The 20,541-nt window shown below is 39.0% G+C and overlaps 2 protein-coding genes across 3 annotated transcripts in view; one reads left to right on the top strand and one right to left on the bottom strand.

Moving 5' to 3' along the window:
• Positions 1–20,541, bottom strand: part of RB1 (RB transcriptional corepressor 1) — a 75,387-nt gene that overhangs the window by 25,930 nt on the left and 28,916 nt on the right. For both annotated transcript variants that reach the window (XM_064440868.1, XM_064440869.1), the window contains 4 exons: positions 20,279–20,335; positions 20,120–20,151; positions 19,966–20,042; positions 19,562–19,764 (listed from right to left, as the gene is read on the bottom strand). In XM_064440868.1, the coding sequence (XP_064296938.1) occupies positions 19,562–19,764; positions 19,966–20,042; positions 20,120–20,151; positions 20,279–20,335 (369 nt within the window). The remainder of the gene's footprint in view (positions 1–19,561; positions 19,765–19,965; positions 20,043–20,119; positions 20,152–20,278; positions 20,336–20,541) is intronic.
• LPAR6 (lysophosphatidic acid receptor 6) lies at positions 3,512–5,472 on the top strand. The gene has a single exon (XM_009514758.2). It carries the CDS (start codon positions 4,286–4,288, stop codon positions 5,303–5,305), a length of 1,020 nt encoding a protein of 339 aa, XP_009513053.2. The 5' UTR covers positions 3,512–4,285; the 3' UTR covers positions 5,306–5,472.

The raw sequence follows: 20,541 nt of genomic DNA, 5'->3' as shown, positions 1-20,541 counted from the left end.
AACATTAGTTATAGAATAATGGAGTTCCATAGAGTGTTCTGTGCACCTGACAACCTTCATTTAACAGCGCATATGCTGGCTTTGGAAGCACTGTAAGAATTTATTACAACATTATTAATGTTGAAGTTCTTTTTTTCCTCTAAAGTAAGAAAGAGCTTTTAGTAGTAGCATCAGCGCCAGACTAAACGTGGTACATAAGACAAGTTCAAAATTCATTTCATCTTTGACTACAACTTCCGTTCAATTCCAGCAATGAAGAGTAGGGCAACACCAGAGGAACACGCAACACTGGCCAAAACAATGCTGGAGGCTTGGAAAACCTTCCACTACTTGTCTTTTTTCAGTGAAATATTTCTTTACCACTCAACCTGGACTTCTGAATTTAAGGGATCCTGCCTCTGTGTCCTAAATGACAGCAAGTATCCAACTCTGGCACCTAGGGGTAGGAGGAAGCAGCAGCTCTTGGTGGCAGTGTCCCCTACAGCCACTCTACTAGCACACTGCTAGAGTTGTAAGGACTTTTCCTTCTGACCCCCTGGTTCAATGTTGGAATAAGTTTGCCACACAAATCCAAGACCACTCAAGGGTGTAAAGAGTCCTAGATATCTAAACTCTGGTACCTAAACTCATAAAAGCAGTTAAGTTGTAACTGACTGAAGGAGTATATGAAATCTGTTCACTGCTGAAGTGAGAGATGATTTCCAGAAGCTCATCAGCTCTTAGCTCTTAAGGAGCCTGTGTTCACTTTGCCTTTGATGCCTCTTCAAGTGCCACAGGAAGCCTGTTGATGGAAATGAAGTCTTTGCTAATCTAGCACTAGCAACAAATGACAGGTCCTAACTCATTCCTGTCGCTGATGCAAAAAGGCAGATGGACTTACATATGCATCTCCCTGCAGTGGCAGCATTGTTTCCTTTGGAGGAAAAAAACCTCTCAGCATACAGGGTTCTCCCTGCAGCTGCTTCCTCCTGCCTATCCCCCTTCCCCATTCCAAAGGTAAATGTGCCCACGCTAAGGAGCATAGGCAAGGTCAGCACCATGTCAATTCTTCTTCCATAATAACTGATAAACTTTCTTTTATTTTTTAAAGTGTTGGGGCTTACTGAAGGCTTTTCCAAATCTGATGGCACAGAGCCCAACGTCTTGAAACGTGTTCCAACAAAAGGAAAGCATGCAATGAAGTTTCCTCTCTGCTTGCTCTGAAGCCCGGCCAGAAGGGAGGCTGCTCACGACTCCCACAGCTTGTGGTGCACCAACATAGGTTCTTCAGCTCAGAGAAGCTCACATAAATTAACACACTGCTTGATAACAATCAGCCATGTCTAAATTAAGAAAACAGGTATGCAATTCACCTTTGCCATTCACACTTTTACACTAAGGTAACTCAGTTTTCCTGCTCAGTCATATACCTCCTCACCAAAACAAATATAAATAAAAACCTGTCAATGTGAGGTTTTCAAATTTTTTTCTGCAGGTGGAGAAAACCTGCAGCTAAATGCTATTTGTGGAAGCGTACAAATATCACTTAGTTCTTTTATCAATTAGTGTAAGGTGCATGTACTGTTCTGCACCAAAAAGGTGCTGTCCCAAAGACAGCAGAAGCATATACCCAAGCCCCTAAAATACAGGTCTGAGCAATGCCCATGTCTGTAACAGGAGCAATAACACAGGCCACAGCAAGGCAGGGGCTCCGACAGACAAACTGAAGGCTGAGGATGCACCTTCATGATTGCTCTGAAATACACTTACCATGGTAAAATGGACAGTTCCCCTGGTCAGACACCCCCACCCTGTCTCTGTGCACCCACACCTTTGCCCGAAAGGAAAATCCAAGTACTGATGAGTAAGAGAGACCTACTCGTTTCTACTCATTCCTCTCTCTAATCATGAACTATTGCTTGAGGTTTTGACATGTGACGTCAAATTTCTGTACTTCAGGGATTTTCATTCCAGTAACTGAGCCTGCACCACACAGTCTTCCTGTGCAAAGACAGAGCAGGAAAACTGAGCTCAGAGCTCCCAAGGGCCGATGCAGAAATCATTGACTCTTGCAGAAAAACCCCACTTCCACCATGCAAGGCTGCCAGGAATAGAAACAAAATTTAACCACGTGTGACAACTGCTTCTGTGAGGAAAGCCAGGTATGGCAACTTTACACTAATGTACAAGTTAAGTTGGACACACAAGAGACTCCGCCAAGCTCATGTTTTCATTTCTTCCTGACTTAGAAGTAGGAAATGCACTACTCTTTATGGTTAAGCATAAATTTCAAAAATAGTCAAAAAGATTTCTTGTGGTTATAGCTTATTGAAGTGAAACTGCGTGATTTAATCTCAAAAATCAAGGTGCGTTTCACAGAAAAAACTTACCATAAAAACTTGAAATAAAATAAGCAAAACCTATTTTTGCATGTTTCTGAATTTTGTCTGATATACCTGACATTAAGAAACTATGCCAAAACCCTGTGAGGTGCTATTATTTACTTTCCTTTGCAGCAGACTAGAAAGATTTTGCCCAGAGCCTTGCTTAGGTACAACTGACTAAAACCTAGTTCAAAAGAACCATGCCACCCAGCCAGATATGAAGAGATTTGTTATTCTAAGACTTAGAAATAGACTGGTTTTGATGCCAGAAGTGAGTCTATCCAAGCTGTTGTTAAATAAATTAGTCTGTGTAAGCTGAGATTTATCTTATATCTACCCCTAAAGGCAATAAGGGCTGCTTTTTCTTACATTTACTTAACAATTTCATTAGTTACAACATGTTTTCATTTCATTAATCAGTGACTAATGGGAGTATTTTATGCACGTGCAATAACTGGCCCGCTTTAAATTATCAGAAACAATTGCATAGCACAGTATTTATTTTGGTACATTAATTCTGTGCTTCGATATTAAAGAAAATGCTTTTTGTACCACAAAATTTTAAAAACTTGAAGCATTTTTTTGTAAAAAGAACCATCTTTCTGATTAGAAATAGAGCTTGGCATATGCTTTCTAATACAGAACAAGTTAAAAACTTCTCTTCCCACTGCAACACATCTCAGTCCTGGGAGTATCCAAGAGCAACCCACAGGTTTATAATCTTTATGCCTCTCTAAGTAAGTATTTGGTGAAATTATTTAATTACCTATTAATGTTACTTTGTCCCTCCTGCAGTTTGTAGTGGGGTATTGAGGGAATCAAGACAGAACTACTCAGCTGATTTCTGATGATTAGCATATTATCACAAGCAAAGGTATCTATCAAAAAAGTATTGTTAGTTCAATCCTACATAAAACGTAAAATCCCACAATTACTACTATCTTCAAAGAAAAACAGGAATTTTAAAGCACAAGACTTATTCAGACACTGAAAAGTCTCCTCATAACTAAAGAAAAAGATTTTTGCCATGAAGATTTTGGACTCCAGCAACATTGACAAAGGACCTTTTAGGGAGTAGGGAAAGAGTTAACAGAAGGCTGCAGCAGCAATCAGCTGGTGACCATTTGCAGCCTGCAAGGTACAGTCTCAGCAGACACATTATCAGATTAGGGGTAGGAAAACAAACTGAAATGAAACCATTCTTCAGCGAGTCCAACCTCTTCTTCCTGTGATCCTGTGATGTCACACTACAAACTGCCTGAGATCTTTTCTCTCCTCTCCAGAAGGTGCTGGGCTGGCGAGAGGCTGCCGGGGCGCAGGACCGTGCTCTGCAGGAACAAACATGCTCTGGAATTCCGTTTCTGCCCTAGCAAGCAGCTTGCTTCCCAGCCAGCGGGGCAAGTGAGCGAGCAAGCGCTCCCAGGAGCTGCAAAGCTCGTTTTACAGAAAGAAGGCTGAGGGAGAAAAGCAAGTGCCGCCACTTTGCAGCATCCGGGAAATCGATTTCTAAAGCATACGTTCCCAGGAAATTTGGATGGACAAGACCTCCCCGTCATGATCTGCAGACAAGGATAAGCAGAAAGTTCTACAACGGCTTCATTGAATTGAGGGGGGAAATGGAACTAAGCGAGCTTTGGGATGACCTCATCTGCCACAAATGGTATGTTTTTTGACTTTTGAAGACTGGTTATGTGATTACAAATAGCCCTTGGAAGAGAAGAGTGACCTCCTGGTGATTGCTGCCGGAGATGTACTCCCCTGCTACAGAGCTTGTGCTTCTCCTCTGAAGCTTTACAGCACAACAAACTTACCAAAGCACACAGTTCAAACACAGCGGCAAGTTCTCCTGGAATTTAAGATAAGTTGCAAGAAAAATACCAGAGAAACCTGCAAATCACAGGAATTTAAAATATACCATTATAATGGTAAGCCCTAATTGTTCCACTGAGGACTCCTTTAAATATACTTTATATGGGTGTATCTTTAGTATGGTGTTTGTTCTTGGCCTCATAGCAAACTGTGTTGCTATCTATATTTTTGCTTGTACATTAAAAGTGCAAAACGAGACTACAACTTACATGCTCAATTTAGCAATATCAGATCTGCTTTTTGTATTTACATTACCCTTCAGGATTTATTACTTTGTAGCGAGAAACTGGCCATTTGGAGACATTCTTTGCAAGATTTCTGTCACCCTCTTTTACACAAATATGTATGGGAGCATTTTATTTCTGACTTGCATAAGCGTAGATCGCTTTTTAGCTATAGTACACCCCTTTCGATCTAAGACTCTCCGAACCAAAAGGAATGCAAAAATTGTCTGCACTGCAGTGTGGATAACCGTGTTAGCAGGCAGCACACCAGCAAGCTTCTTCCAGTCTACAAATGGCCTTAATGACACTCAAAGAACATGTTTTGAAAACTTTTCAGAGAACGTATGGAAAACCTACCTATCCCGGATTGTTATCTTCATTGAAATAGTTGGGTTTTTTATTCCACTCATCTTAAATGTGACCTGCTCTACTATGGTCTTACGGACTTTGAACAAACCGCTCACATTAAGTCGGAATAAATTAAGCAAGAAAAAGGTACTCAAAATGATTGTAGTCCATTTAGCGATATTCTGCTTCTGCTTTGTGCCTTATAATATTACCTTAATACTTTACTCCCTTATGAGAACACAGACCTGGGTTAATTGTTCACTGGTAACTGCAGTCAGGACTATGTACCCCGTCACTCTGTGCATCGCTGTTTCAAACTGCTGTTTTGACCCTATAGTCTATTACTTTACATCGGATACAATTCAAAATTCAATTAAAAAGAACCGGTCCACTAGACCACGGAACTGCACATTCTCCGAAAGACCAGTTTCGGAAAACTTCATTCAACACAGCCTTCAGACCATAAAAATGAAAATATTTGACAGTGACTCCACAATGTAAACTGTATTAAAAGACTACTGGGACTAAAGTAGAATTAGAAGCCTGCACATTTCTTCAGCTGTGGACGTATATTCTGATATGTAAATGTTACGCTTCATTCACAGCAGAAAAGTTTATAAGACTGTAAAAGTATTAAGCATAATAAAACACAAAGCATTTTAAGCATTTATGTCAGATGTCTGTTCTGACAGATTGTATGTTAGAAATGAACTTTTTATTCCTGATTAGATTAACTAAAGACCAAAGACTGTCTGTCAAGTCAAAAACAAATGAAAAAGTAGCTGGGTTTTTTTCTGAAGTTAAAACAATTGCTCATTTTTTATAATGATACAGGTTTCCAAGTTACTGAGGACAGGGGTGAAACTACCTTTCAGTAGTAAAAACCAGGGGTTTACACTGCAGAATCCAGTTGCTGAGGAAAACAGCACCATACTGACCGTATCACTTCAGCTATCGTGCCTCCTCTGGGGTTTCCTCCTCTCTATCTTACTCCTCTCTCCTGCACCTTCCCTTTTAGGGACCATTACGTTCATGGGAGGCTTCGATGAATAGGCTACAAAAAATTTGTTTCTCCCACATTTATCTGACAAAATATATGCTCTCTCCACAAGCCTGGCCCCCATAAAGCAATTAAATCTTCTGGTAATTTAGGGCATCTGGAAACAACTCAGACAAACTGGTTTTTCTTCTCACCTCTGTCTCAGATGTCTGTGTAATTATAACAAAATAACCTTCAATGACTGAATTTAGTGCTTTAGGTACAGTACTGCTTTATTAAACTCTTTCGTGAGAAGTTCTTCAGCCTAACACAACTTTTGAGCAAAGTAACATCCTCCAAATACGTTAATTTAACCTCAAAGTAGCAGTTTCTTAGAAAAACATGACATCTACTAACTAGAAATGAGCACATGCACAAACTCAAATATTTTTTCTAGGAAACTATTTGGTGTCCCATAACGAAATTCCAGACATACTAATTTTTAGAGTTAAACTTCCTCTCAATCTTTGCATCCTAGAAGTATTTTTAACATGAGCATTTAAAATTTAAATGCTATTTTCTTGCAAACTTTATGAAGTATAAAAATAAATTACTTGGGGCTACATGCTGGCAAAATCGAGACACTTTGAAAAGTCAAAGCCAGGTAAAAGGAAAAAAATCTACGTATGTTACTGTTACAAACAGGAATATATAGAGAACAGTGCTTTAAAACAACCTGCTATGTATGTTTCCCAGCTATTAGAACATTGTGTAAATTTTCCTCAAAATTTATTTCATGTTGCTGTAAAACTAAATAAATATTTAAAAGGTAAAAGTAAGTGTTGGTTTTTCCTTCCCAGAAACAATGGAGTCAAGAATAAGGACTGAGTTAAAATGAATTCGCACTTTAGATGTAGGGCAGTCATTTGCAACACAGATACGGCGATGAGGCATTTTTACTTCAGGGCAGTATACTGAAGCGCAAATCAATGTTGGAGAAAATTCATATTGAGCTGTCAGAGCATATGATGCGTTTACCTGATCGAGTTTACTTCCCTTTGCATAGCTTTTGCTTAATTGTTTTAAAACAACTGTATGTTGCCTACTAGAACTGGAAAACTGAGTTACTCAAAGACTGCTAGAAACTAATGTAAACTGAATTTTAAATTTAACAGCATTTTAAATCTTTACGGACACAACTTATGAAAGGAAAATTAAAATAGTTTGAGCTTAAGCTACAAAGATAGCATAGATATAGATGTCTGCATAATACCTGAAAATAGGCAGTTATCTTAGTTGGAGTCCTAAACTCTCTGATTCATATCTGACTTCAGAAAAAGTATGCATGAAACCCCCAAGAACGAGTAGAAAATCTGCACGTTTACTGTGTGCCACTGACACATCTGAAATTTAAGAGCCAGATATGCATGTCTAATGTCTCAATGCATCTCTCTCCAAAAAGCCTGTTTAATATTAAAGAGTCCCTCCAAAGACTTTGAGACTAAAGCCCTTAATGTCACTGATGGGCTATGTTTCTAGGCTACTACTCTCCCCGAGCTTGGCAAAGCTGTTACTCGGTTGAGTGACAACTTGTTCAGCAATGCCTTTGCAATACAGCAATGAACACCCCAGAGCCTCACCCTGGTAAAGAGAAGCTGCTCCTTCTGAGATTATGAAACAACAGGAAGAAAAAAAAATATCATTGACTTAAAAGCAGAACAAGCAGATAAAGTCATATGTATGGATACTCCCCTTTAAACCAGACTTTCCTTGGTATATTAGCTCAAAGAGCCTGCGGAAGGATGGAGAGTACCTCTTTCTGCCTTGCACTCGCTCTCCAGGGCAGTAGCTTCTGCTTTTTGCAGTAGCGTAGTGCAAGACACAACAACAGCTTTTCAACCAGTTAACAGTTTGATTTCTTGAAACTGTTTGAGGAAGCTTTATACTTTTTATCATTAAACATACTTTACTGTTGTTGGGGGTGGGGGGCAGGGAGCAGCAGGCGCAGGAAATAACCACCAAAAAATTAACACAGTCCAAAAAGCAGCGTCTATAATATAAAGGATCTGATCATTACTTGAGAAATCCTTGATGTGACTGATTCAGAAAAGGGGGAGTAACCTGTACCTCCCACAACAAGCAGATATAAAGCCAAGCTACCAGCTATTCAGGACTGGACAAAGTTTTCTCCACCTTTTCCAGTTCTGCATCAAGATTATCCTGGAGAGCTGTGGATAGAGCAATGTTTTCACTGGTACGTTCCTGAATAGCTGCACTCCTTCCATCTGCTCCTGCCTTTGATACCAACTCTTCTGTTTCTCTGGTAAGAGTTTATGCCAAAATTTAAATCTAGATGAGTTACACTCCTAAGTCACGCCTAGGCATCTCAAATAAAAATGGCTTATATTGTCAGAGCTCCTGAGCATCTGAATGTGTTGCACCCGGTACTTCCTAAAAGTACGTTGTTTTTACTCATATGCTTATGCGGAGGGGGGAGTTAGGAGTTCAGTTTTAGCATCAAAACTTACAAATTTTCTTTGTAGTCTGGTTTCTTCATCTACAGAGTACAACTACTGCACGCTTACCATAACAACAGAAGCAGCAAAAATTTAGTTGACTCCAAGCATATTTTTTTTCTCTAAACCAAGGTAGGCAGCCATTGATAGCTAGATAATTAACCAGCAGTTTCAAAAGTGATCCGCATTTGTAATTTCAACGACCATCATCATCAAAGATGATATTTTGAGAATTAAATAAAAGAACTGAACTAAAATTACAGTGAACCCAGCAAGGTTCACTGAGACTGATATTTTGAAAATCCTACTTCAGCATAGTATCTTCTATTATTATTTATTCTTCCAAGTTATTTTCTAGGGGTTTTATCAATGAAGAGCAATTTTTTCATACTTTTCCAGCAGTAAATGTAATACTATAAGGTTCTTGCAGTTGGGCAGACCTGTAAATCCTGACATGTTCCCTTTTTTTGCTAGCCTGTTATCATTTATACCCCAGGGTTGCTGGCATTTGAGCGTCACTGACAAAATGAAAGAGGATACATTTCAAAAGCTAAAGCAAAATGTAAATCAGAATTATTCTAATTCTAGAAGTTGTAAATGCCTGGATTGCATTTGTTATCCAATTATCAGAGTGCTGAAAAAAATCGTATAAATACAACCGATAATCACTGAATTAGCATGTTTTCATAATGTACTCAATAGTGCTCATTTAAGATGAATGCAAATTCAGAAAGCCACACTCCCACAGTCTAATACTTCTGCAAGAAGCTGGATGGAGAAGTTTGCTCTAACCCTCTAATTCTGCTTTGACTCTGAAGCAATCTGTAGCCCTTCACATTTATCACCTCCTCCCCATCCAGTTCCCGTTATACAACTGCTTATAATGCAAGCCCAGTTTTTCCTCTAAGAAAACTGAAATTATCACAAAATTAAAACAAACAAAAAGAACCCTGCAAACATCATCTGATCTTCTATAAAACCTACCATTTTGTTGGAAAACGAAAAGTTACAGAACTTTATCCTGAATTTAAATTAATTAAGATCTTAATCTTAAACCTAAGATTTATTTTTTCTACTTAACAAGCAGCCTGTCCACTCTAGTTATAATAAAACTAAAAGCTGTCCTGCACTAAGAAGGGATAAGTTTTCTACAGTTTAAACATGAGAATCAATCCACGAGCAATGACAAAGGCAGGCCTCTAACAAGAAGTTCGTATCTTAAGAGATAAAAGAATACTTTTACATACACATAGCTTTAAGATTTGCCCTAACTCCAACTTTTTAAGCAATGAGTTACTGCCTGGAAGAAAAAAAATTCTAAAATACTGATGCTAGTAACAGAAGACACCCCAAATTAATGCCATTATCTTGGGAATAATATTAAGTCTATCTCACATAAAAATAACTGTGGCTATGTTAAATCTTCTGCTTTTCAGATGAATTTTGCAAAAATCACTGCTTTGTGAAAGGAAGAAAATGATACACGTTAGTCGCAAGTCTTCACCCTTCTGTAAAGTTATGCAACATCAGATCTACTAATTTTTGGAAGCTTGTCCTGGTAAGCACTTTCTAAAAGCAACTATCAGTGTAATAAAAATTGAAGACACTCCTGGTCACTAATGAGTGATATTGGACTAGAAAAATTTTCCATTCATCACAGCATCAAGAACTACACCTGACTAAAGTTGGAAGCATCTATAATAAAACTTCGATGCTTTTACGAACTAATGAAAAAAGCATTAACAGCATCGCGGATATTTCTTAATGGAGAAATTTGTTAAGCATATAGCAAAACATTGCAAAAAAACTGAGAATACAGATGGTCAAGCAAGTACAAAAATATCTGCCTTTTCAGCTGGAAAGTATCTTTCAGTAATGAAATCAAATGTCAAACGCTTGCTTCACTTTTTAACCTGAGTTATTTAACATTTTTTGTGTGAAAGAAGCTTTACCATTTATACCGGATGCTCATAATGTGTTTCATGTGGGTGGGAGAAAGCAGGAAAAGAAAAAAAATCAGCAGCTATTTCTGTTCAGATAAGATCTGTGAGTTCCTCTGAGCCGCTGGAAGGTAGAACTGACACCAACAGAGCATGTCAAGCACAGAGCATGTCAAACACTCAGTTCTGGGCAGGCTAACTCCCAGACAGGAAGGACAGGGTGATGACAGTTCAGGTACTTACCCAAGCCAAGTTCAGACTAGGTACAGCCTCTAACCGGGTAAGCCTGAAGTCTCATCGCAGGGGTTCAAGACACCACCACACGCACAGGTCCAAATGTTAGTGGCATAGTGCTCAGCTGTTCCAGAGGCACTTACCAGCCTGTGGCTAACCCATTCTGACAAGCAAACCCAACCCAAATGAAGAGCTTCAACAAAACCTAGAGGGATTATCTTTCTGGAGGATGGTGAACACTATGCCACTCAACAGTTGTAAACAGGGGGATCCTCATCCCTGACAAGGACTTTTTATTACTGGAAAGTTACTGTAAGACATACACTAGGTGATAAACATATAACTGAAATACCACACATTTGTGCAGTATAAAAGCAGGCACAAAAGCACTTATTTGGACTACAAAAAACCCCAACAAAAACCAAAAACAAACCCCATACATTTATGCATGCAATAACTTAAAGAAAAATGCCCCAGAGACAAAAACCCACTTCCAATGACATGTAATTTGGCAGTTTGAGTTTGACAAGATACTGTTATCCCCTTAAGAGCTTGAAAATTGAGCATGTCAGCTGAAAAAAATCCCCACATTAGAATGTTTGTTTGGCACCTACTTTGCTTCCTAACAGAAGCTAATTCTATCTTCCATAGAAAAGTTGACTATGGAATAGCTCAAATAACACAGTGATAAGGATAGAAAGAGCAATGCCAGTTATTCAGGACTGTGGCTCAGATAAAATAAGACAAATACCAAACCAAACCAAACCTTCATTCTACCCATTTCACCAGTTTTATTTCACTACAAAGATTTACAAAACTACAAAGTTAGAGAGAATAATCTCATCCAAGGAGGGATACAGCCACAGAAATTAACCCAAGCATTATTTACTTTTGTATTTAAGGAGGCAGTCACATCAAGTTTGCCCCAATTCAGCGAGAGTTTACAAAATTACAGAACTGCAAGTATATCCTCCCTGAATTCTAATATTTTTTTTCCTCATGGGCAACTTCTAAAAAATCCTACCAAGTATTTGCAGTGCAGATATTGCAATGCTGCAGGATGAAAAGCTGAAGTTCAAACTACCTAGAAATAGAGTAGGACTACAGCCATGGTATGACCACCAAGACATTGGGCAATATAATCCATTTGGTCATGTTTGTACTTGAATCAAAATAGCATCTTAAGGGTTGGGCTGACTTGGTATACCCACAACAGATAAATCCATTAATACTGTGCTAACATAACCAGTACCTTACAACCTGAGTGCCTACCAAGAAGCGAACATTGCCAACACAGACAAAATCAGGAAATGCAGGACCTTGGCTTTAAGTTCTCTGGTTTCTCTTCCAGTAGCCTAGAGGATTTGCTTGGATGGTAACACCCAAGCATGAATAACAGCTTGAGTCATCTTCACGATAAATAGGAGTGGCAGAGAAGACTTTCAAAGTGATGGTGCAGACAGTGAAGACTATCATTTGGTATTCTTCCTGGTTTTTCAATTTCCCTTCAGCTGTTAAGGCACATAGAAGTTTCAAGCCTCAAAAGGCACAGCACGATTTCTATAAAAGGAAACTCTTCAGGAGTACTAGAAAGGCATGGGAGAAACTTACGTATTTTATTTATGCATTTATTTAAAAGCCTGTATAACTATATATGCTCAAACTAAAAGAACATATAAACACATATATATTTATATGATACTATTGATATATCCACAAATACCCAAAAAGCAACCATCTTACACACTTCTAAAAACATGCCTTGAATCATAAAGGCAAAATCATAGAAGGCTTTCCAGCCACAGCTGTGACAACTGAAGTGTCAGAGCTAATTCATTACCTTAAAAAAGAAAAGAAAAAAAAAGAGCACATGCAGCAGAACCAGTATGATCCTTTAGTGCCATCACGCCAGGCAGCAGTTGTAGCAGTGACCTCTCACTCATCACACACACTTCTGGAACACGCTCATGATGCAAGCAGAAATATATTTAGTATGTACAGGCAGGAAACCTCAAATCAATTCTCAGTTCCTTCTTTAAGGTTAAAGCAGCACCCTCCTAACATAACTTTTTTGAAAGGAGCATAACAAGCACATGAAATGACACAGTTCGGTTACGCTTAGCACATTCTTTCCCCTGTAAGAAAAACCCTAGAAAATTCCACATTAGAAATCACGTCCATAGCAATCTCCATGCTGAGGCAGGACACTAGGTGCCTAAAATCCGAAGATCACAGGTGATGGGTGATGTCTGCAAGAGCAATCTGATGCCTGCAATTCCTGAGGTGCCTGCCTTTACACCAGTGATGTTCCCATGGTGGTTCATATCCTGCCAGTGAGCGTGCTTGCAAATGCTGTCATTCCGGATAAGCCAAGCATTTTTTTATGCCTAAGGTTGTCCCTCATTCACAAAGTAGGTATTCCTATATCTAAGGAAAGATAAAATTTAGTAGGCATGAAAGGAGCATGTCTGACATGCACTAGTTTTTCTAAGAGGAACTGGCTGCTGTGCAGAAACACATACGTCTCCTGGAGCCCAGAGGAGAGACAGTGAAGGAAACCAAGGCTCATTTGCCAGCACTGAAGTCACTCACGTGGTTGAACCCATGACTACGTCTGTAGTCAGTAACGCAACAAGCCACAGCCTGTCCTAAGGCCTTGAGGGCAAGTTGCAAAGCGCAGCTTGCACCCACACAGCTAAACTTTCTAATCCATAGCAGCAGTTGAAAATAATCCCTGAGCTGCATCATGCCCCAAATCTTGCCTAGGCACTGTCCAGAGGAGTGCTGACAAAGGCAAAAACATGCCAGGGAACACGTTACTGATAAATGACTACCAGTGATTGCGGGGCAACACTCAAGCCCAAGCTATTGTCCTTTTGAGGCTAGTAGTACCAACACAACCCCTATACCCAGTCCTTGCCACCTGGCCTTACTTGACTGCCTATCAACAAGGTTTTAGAGTCATTCTTCTAATACAGAAACAAATTATCTAGTAACTTATTGTATAAAACATTGATGGTATGACGATTCCTACTTCTTCCAGTTTTAAAAGGAATTACTTAAGACATCAAAAATCAAAGAGAGGACTTCAAACTGCACGTAAACACCTACCGCTAGAGGAAGCGTCGGACTTCAGACATAAACCTAACAGAAAACACTACTGAGGATTTGTACCACAACAAAATATACTAACTCCTATTCCTACATGCTCCATTCCTCCTTACAAGGAGCACAGAAACCTAGTTTTAAATTATACGCTGCATCCAAGGAAACAGGCACCAAGCACTCAAGTACGGTGAACTCCACAATCACTGTGTCCTTTTACACTAAAAGACTAGGAGGCTGCACAGTTAAGGTCGTACTATACCAAATACTAAGGAGTACTTGCTTACCCATAACTTCTTACAGCTTTACCCTGACCTGGATTTGTCTAACACTTTTTAAGCAAATCTTAAACATACCTATTTAATATTTTTCTCCTCACTGCATGATTAAAGTACATCTGCTGTTATTCCAGCTCAGTGAGTTTGTCATACTAATGCAATAAAATATATACTTTGGGAATACATAGTTTTCCTCTGGAAGGCATTTCTGCCACAATGAGCTGCATAATTTAAAACCAACAGAAGTCTTTGGTGTGGGATGAGATATCTGAGTATAAACATTAACTACAGTTAGTTGACAAATACTTATTGCAAACATTGAGTTATGTTAAATCAATGATACATCATAAAACAGTACTGTAGATTTCACTGCAAATGTTTAATTGACAATAGAAACCACAGAGAAGAAGGAGCTGATAAAGGAGAAGCATTACAATGCACAGGTTAGGCAATGCTAGAGGGAAGGAGTTATAGACATAGTAAAGTACACTTGCCTACTTTTAATCAGATTTTAACCATTAAGAGAAGTAACCTTGTAGAACCATCTTCAACTTGCATCAGTCATTAAAACTCTAAACCGCATTAAAACTCTGGATGACACATATCAATACTAATGTTCCTTCTTCCTTTGAAAAATACAAACACCAATTAGGATAGCAAGTGCTAAAGAGCAATACAGCCAAAGAAGGCTACAGTGTCAACAGCTACAGCACAGCGCACTGCTTTGATTCAACATCTGTTTGTCCCTCACACATAAACACAAAAAAAACCCAGTTGAAGCTGGCAGAACAAATCAGACTGCAAAAGAACTCACTTTAGTCTGCCGTAACGCACCTTCCCATTCTGTTCTGGGCTGTTGTGGGGTTGTAGAAGGCAACGCAGCTGCCTCTCGTCCCTGTTAACAGTAAAAGCTACCAGGTAACCTTTTAAAACTGAACTCCTAGCGCTCATGTGGGTGACTTAAAAAGTTAACAGCAGAACACTTTGCCATCTGCAGAGTTAACCAGGAAAGAGTGCCCACGCTTCTTTCTCTCATCTGCCTTAATGGGCTGCTATGAGTTACCTTATCTTTGCAGTTGCTCTGCAACTCCAGTGCAGAACAAGACCCTTTCACTACCCCAGTACTGGGCAGCTGAAGCTTGACAGAACAGAAGGGCTTCATACATCTCATCTCTGGCCCCCCAAAGGCTGGCCTGCAGAAAAAGTATTTTGTAGCACGGCCCAAACTATTTTAAGTATGCCAAATGGGATGATTAAGAACGTGTACACTCCACATTCTTCACTTACTGTACATGTGAAAAGACATTTGCAGGAAGTGCATTCCCTAAGCAGCAGCATGGAAGAAGTCTAATACCAGCCTGTTCCTCCCTGTTCACAGCTTAGGAGCAAAGCAGAGGCAGGGAAATATCACTGGATTGCTTTGCAGATACAGATAACAAAGACAGATAAATAAAAAAACAAATAAACACTCCATAGGTATTTACTTTCTTGAATGACAGAAAAAAAAAAACAAAACAAACCAAACACAATACCAAACAAACCCAAAAAGCACCCTCGAAATCCCCACCACAAACCCAAGTCATGCTGTTCCCAGAAACAAATGCATTTCAAGTATTGCAGATGTTTCGCTCTTAAAATTGATCATAAAAATTAATAGACTTTGTATTCAATTTACGTGCACTGAACACCTGCTCTTCCCTACTTCTTCCTAACACACTGCAGGAAGCAGTTACACTTGAGTCAAATTCATGACATGGCAGCTGACAGGGCTTTCTCTAAGGGAAATTCAGAGATTCTGCAATTTGTTCACTCAACCTTAATCTGAGATATTCAAAACAACTATTTTTTTGACTGGCCACAAGAGGGATCAATTTGACAGAATTATTAAAAAGGCTGAGCATGAACTCATAGGCTGGCAGGTAACAAGCTATCCCCATTTAATAGGAAACAAATTTTTAACTACACCAGGGTTTAATCGCATTTATATAAATATGATAAAAATTAATCAAAGGCTATAGTCACTTTTATTTTTGAGTCTAAGGTAATTTCAGTTCCCTGTATTTAAAGTTACAAAACTAAAACAGTGCCCAAAATATTGCAGTGAGATGAAGCACAGATGTTGTACGGTAAAGAAAGAATATTGGACAGTATATTTCTATTTTGCCAATAAAAATTATGCAGCATTATTACCATATTCTAAACTGACCTCCACACTATCTGCACCTGGAAGCACGATAACCTCACTGGTAGATAATATCTGAGTGGATAAATGCAGCTTTTACCTTCAGGGTTCAATAAATATTTAAGGAAAAGGAAGTATTTTTCACATGATTTAGGCAGTATGGACACTTGCCCCTTTTCAAAATTAAGAGTTATTGAGAAGAAACCAACTTTTTTCCACCCTTTATTTTGTCTGGCTATGCTTTTTTTGTTAAAAGAAAGGATGACCTAGAAAAGTTTCATCTCCATCTTAAAGTAAAGATGACTAAATCAGCTAGCTATGCAAAAGCAATAAACATATTCACAATGACTAGCAAAGGAGTGATATATTATCTTCAAATACCAGCAAGGAACAGAATCCTTCACATTCATTAGATACAGCTTCCAAAGTCAGATAAAGATCAGATGCACTTAAGATTTTTTTGTTCAGAGAAATTATGCAAGGTGTTTCTCCTCACAAAACTCTGTGACAAGTAAAACTTCAGTAAATTCAAGCTATTCTGTACTCAATTGCTCAGTCCTTTTAAATCTCATATTGAAGTCCTGCTTCCTAAAACAGTCAGGAGGATGCGGAAATACTGGATAAGTACAGACTTGACTTTCTAGAGAGCAGACAAGCCTTGTGATGAAATAATTGGGGGTATCAGAGTTGGATTATGCAAATATTTTTTTAAAATGTATTGCATATGTTTCTATTCTTATTTACAAAGCTAGAATTTTTTGCATAAGCTTTATTCATTCCATGCTTTTCTTTTTAACATTTGGATTATCAGGTAATTTGTTTAAAATTAACCCAAAGAAATCACTTATGGTGAGATACCCTTTATAACTAAGCAACAGTCATCTGGCTTTTCTCTCCTCCTTTGTAGAGTGTTTAGAGGTAAGACATTTACTGGTATGAACTGCACTTCTCCAATTACTTACCCTTTCTTGAGGGAATTGCTAATTAAAGCAGACACTTTGTAAATCTTGTACACCATTACACGCTGACGACATCCCAGTAGTGAGACAATATCCAGGTTAAGGAGCTGCAGAAGACTATGGTAAACAACTCCTCTGTTCACCAGCTAAACCCTTCTGGGACATCTGACCTCAACAGGCTTGCAAGTCAGGCACGGGTGGATTTGCTGCACTAGAGGACTCACGGCTTTATATTTCTATATGCAGCCTTACAATGTACGGGTCTCAGGTCCTTCACTGCAGTGACTCAGAGACTCAGTGAGACATTTTAGCACACATAATGTTTCACTACACTTCTTGTCTCCTGAGCCACCACTACGCAGTCTGCTGCTTACAACCCGCAGCCTTTCCCTTATGGGCAAGCTGGAGGAGGCAATGGAGGCCAGTGCAGAACCACAGGGTGCCTGCACACTGGCTCCAACTGCCCATAGCTGGCTGCCACAGCTTGCTCGGCTTTTGAGGGAATCCTGCCATGCCCTCTAGTGACAAACCTCTGGCAACAGGAGACTGTCCCACGCTTGGGGAGATCCAGATGAGACACGATGCACAGGTCAAAGAAGCAGAAGGGTCCTTGGGTACGTGTACTGCACATTTCTTTTTACCCGCTCCACTGTGCTCTACTCCACTGGCACCAGATGATCGTTGTGGGCCCCTTCCAACTGAACTATTCTATTCAATTAACACTCAAATTAGCCATATAAGCCATGCCAAACCAGTATCAAATATATACCTCTGGCAACTCAAGAAGATAGATTCAATACATTAAAACACATTCAAACAGAACACTCAGAAAACTTGAAATAACCCTGTGCTTGTTGTTGACATTATAATTTGTTTCACAAAACCCTGCAGCTATACACATAATTTTTGAAAACACAATGCTTTGGATTTTCCAATCTGAAAGCCCAAGTACAAATCAGATTACCTGATTCAGGCATGTGGTGCTTGAATTACTGTGTAGAAACTGGTAGGTGTGACTTATTGCTGATCAGTAAGCCGACTTCAAACTGGTTTGCAGAAGGTAGCAGAAGCCATTTTTTGCTTGAAGAGAGTCAAACTTGGGCATCTGTACCTCTGCCTTTTGTCCTCCGAATGTTACAATTTTCAAATAAGCACTTTCTATATGCCTGCAAGCTTCTTAAAATACTGCCTGCCTCTTGAAATACTGCCTCATTTTCCCTCTTTCTATAGGCTCTAGTAAAAAAAAACTTTCCACCTCAAGTACTTTCAGACAGTCTTATTCAAAGAATGGCAAAACCGCAATGAAATTCATACAGCAATGGAGAGGTCCCATGCATTTCCCAAGACACCAAACAAACATGCAGAAGCATTACAGAGGGAAAAATTTGCACTCTATAGTACTGCACCAGAAACCCTTGGGCATGCAGAGCACCCTGGTGATGAGTGTGGAGGTGAATACACAAGTCTTGGCTCCACCAGTGGAAGGGTCATGTCCGTAACAGGGCTTATTCAGGGGGCCACCTGACATGTGCCCGTTGACTGCATTGGCAAAGAAAATTGAGTGGCAAGGGCTGGTTGGCACAAGGTGGTCCACTAGATTCAATCTGAAACACGGCAACTGCTTCCACACACCCCTGAGGCACAGCGTGCTTCTCCTGAGCTAGAAACCTGAACACAGGTGGGGCTCTTGCTGCTCAGGCACAACAGTGTTCCCCAAATCCAGGAGTATAACCCCACAGCCTAGTAAAGCATCACCCGTACTAGAAAATTGTTGACTTTTCACTCTGAAGTCATAGAGAAAGCAAACGCAGATTACCCTGAAAATATAAGTTGATTCACGATTACGCTATCCCATTAGCTATGGCATTATGTGTTGTTTAACTTCCCAGAACTATAAGGTATGGGATAGGTTCTTAAACAGTCACTTTATTTTTCTCTGGTCAAAACTAGCAGTCTTTGTAGTCTCCTGTTTTGTGGCATTAATAGCATGTTTTTTTGGTTTATAAGTAATCTACAATATAAAGAAACAATGTTTGATTTACTGAGATCCAGCCTAAAAAAACAACCCAACCTCCCAGCATTTTATTTTAATGGCATCTAAAAATACTAAAGTGACTGAAATGCAAAGGACAACATGAATCAATATTTTAAGTATTATTAACAAACATATCAGATGCACAGAACTATGGCCCTATTGCCAAGAGGGAATAGCAACTAGATAAAAATTAACTTACAAATAAAAGCACAGAATTTATTGCCTTGTCTTTGGCACCAGAATACCGTTTAAGGGTATTACCCTTAAGATTCATGCCAGACTAGCAAAATTATGTTGGCTTACAATCACGTAAATCAGCAGAGCTACATCGACTTCTTCCTCTGATGTACTCCTTTTTTTCCAAAACTTGAAGACATGCCAAAACTAAAATTGTTTTGCTTCTGTAATTTATTTTGCTAGAAATAAATCTCAGCAAGACCACAACTTACTTTACAGAGTTAGGTATGATTTCCGTTTTCTAGATAAGCACGTTATACAAGGACAAATACTACTTTAAAGCATTACTTACAGATTGCCAAGCAAGAGACTCCATAATTCGATGCTCACAGCGTTCTAGATGCTTTATCATTTCCCTTGTTAGGTTTGGCTCCGCTTTAATAAAGCTTTCGATCACTTTGTAGAAGTCAAAAGCTTTTAAATCAAATACATTGAGAATCCATGGGAAAGACAAGTCTGTTTCAGCACAGGTACCATCATTTTGTGAAGCATTTCCTGCAGGGAAAACGGACTAAAATTATCAAGAGTATTACATTCTTTCACTTCTGATGTTTTTTCCTATTTGTATTTACTGAATCATTGCTAATTCAGTGAGCACTTTTTTTTTTGTGCTATTTACTGTATTTTACATATTAGAACAGATGGCAATAATTATCAATAACTAACATGCTGTTTAGCACTTTAGATTCAACTTACTGACATATGTAGCCACGACAACCTCAACAGCACACGCCAGAAGAGATGTGTGGAAGACGTTATCATTCAGAAGTTTGCTAAGGAAAAAGAGAGTGATTAATACTTGTTCTAACACTACAATAGCAGCGTTTGATAACAAGTTAGGGGCACATACCTGAAATTTTGCACTGAGAGGCGCTCTTCCTCCTGAAATGCATAAATCAAACCAAACTTGTGAATATTCTTAGCATTTTTACTTTAATATTTAATTTAAATTAAATTAAATTAGTATTGAAATGCAATACCTGTATTAAGCCACCAGTCCTAAACTTACCGACTTTAGCATAGACTCCATTACTCTGTAATACAGACGTACTCCAAGCTTGTATCTCTGTTAAAAAAGAAGAAAATCAAGAATATTACAAGAAGCTTTAACAGACTACAACAGACAGACTCATGTGTTTTAACAATTCAGAATATTTCTGGTTTTGGAAGAGCCACTATAAAGAAGCCATTGTCCTTGCTTCCATTTGCCAATAGCACTGGAGAGGTCTCAAAGACTACTAAGGTTTGTGACTACCCCAACCACATGAAGAC

This window comes from Phalacrocorax carbo, chromosome 1 (genome assembly GCF_963921805.1).
Source record: "Phalacrocorax carbo chromosome 1, bPhaCar2.1, whole genome shotgun sequence".
NCBI classification, from domain to species: Eukaryota; Metazoa; Chordata; class Aves; order Suliformes; family Phalacrocoracidae; genus Phalacrocorax; species Phalacrocorax carbo.
This window is presented reverse-complemented; position numbering and strand designations above follow the sequence as displayed.

Excerpts from the sequence above, each read along its gene's own strand:
- LPAR6 (XM_009514758.2), top strand. The coding sequence starts at position 4,286 with ATGGTAAGCCCTAATTGTTCCACTGAGGACTCCTTTAAATATACTTTA.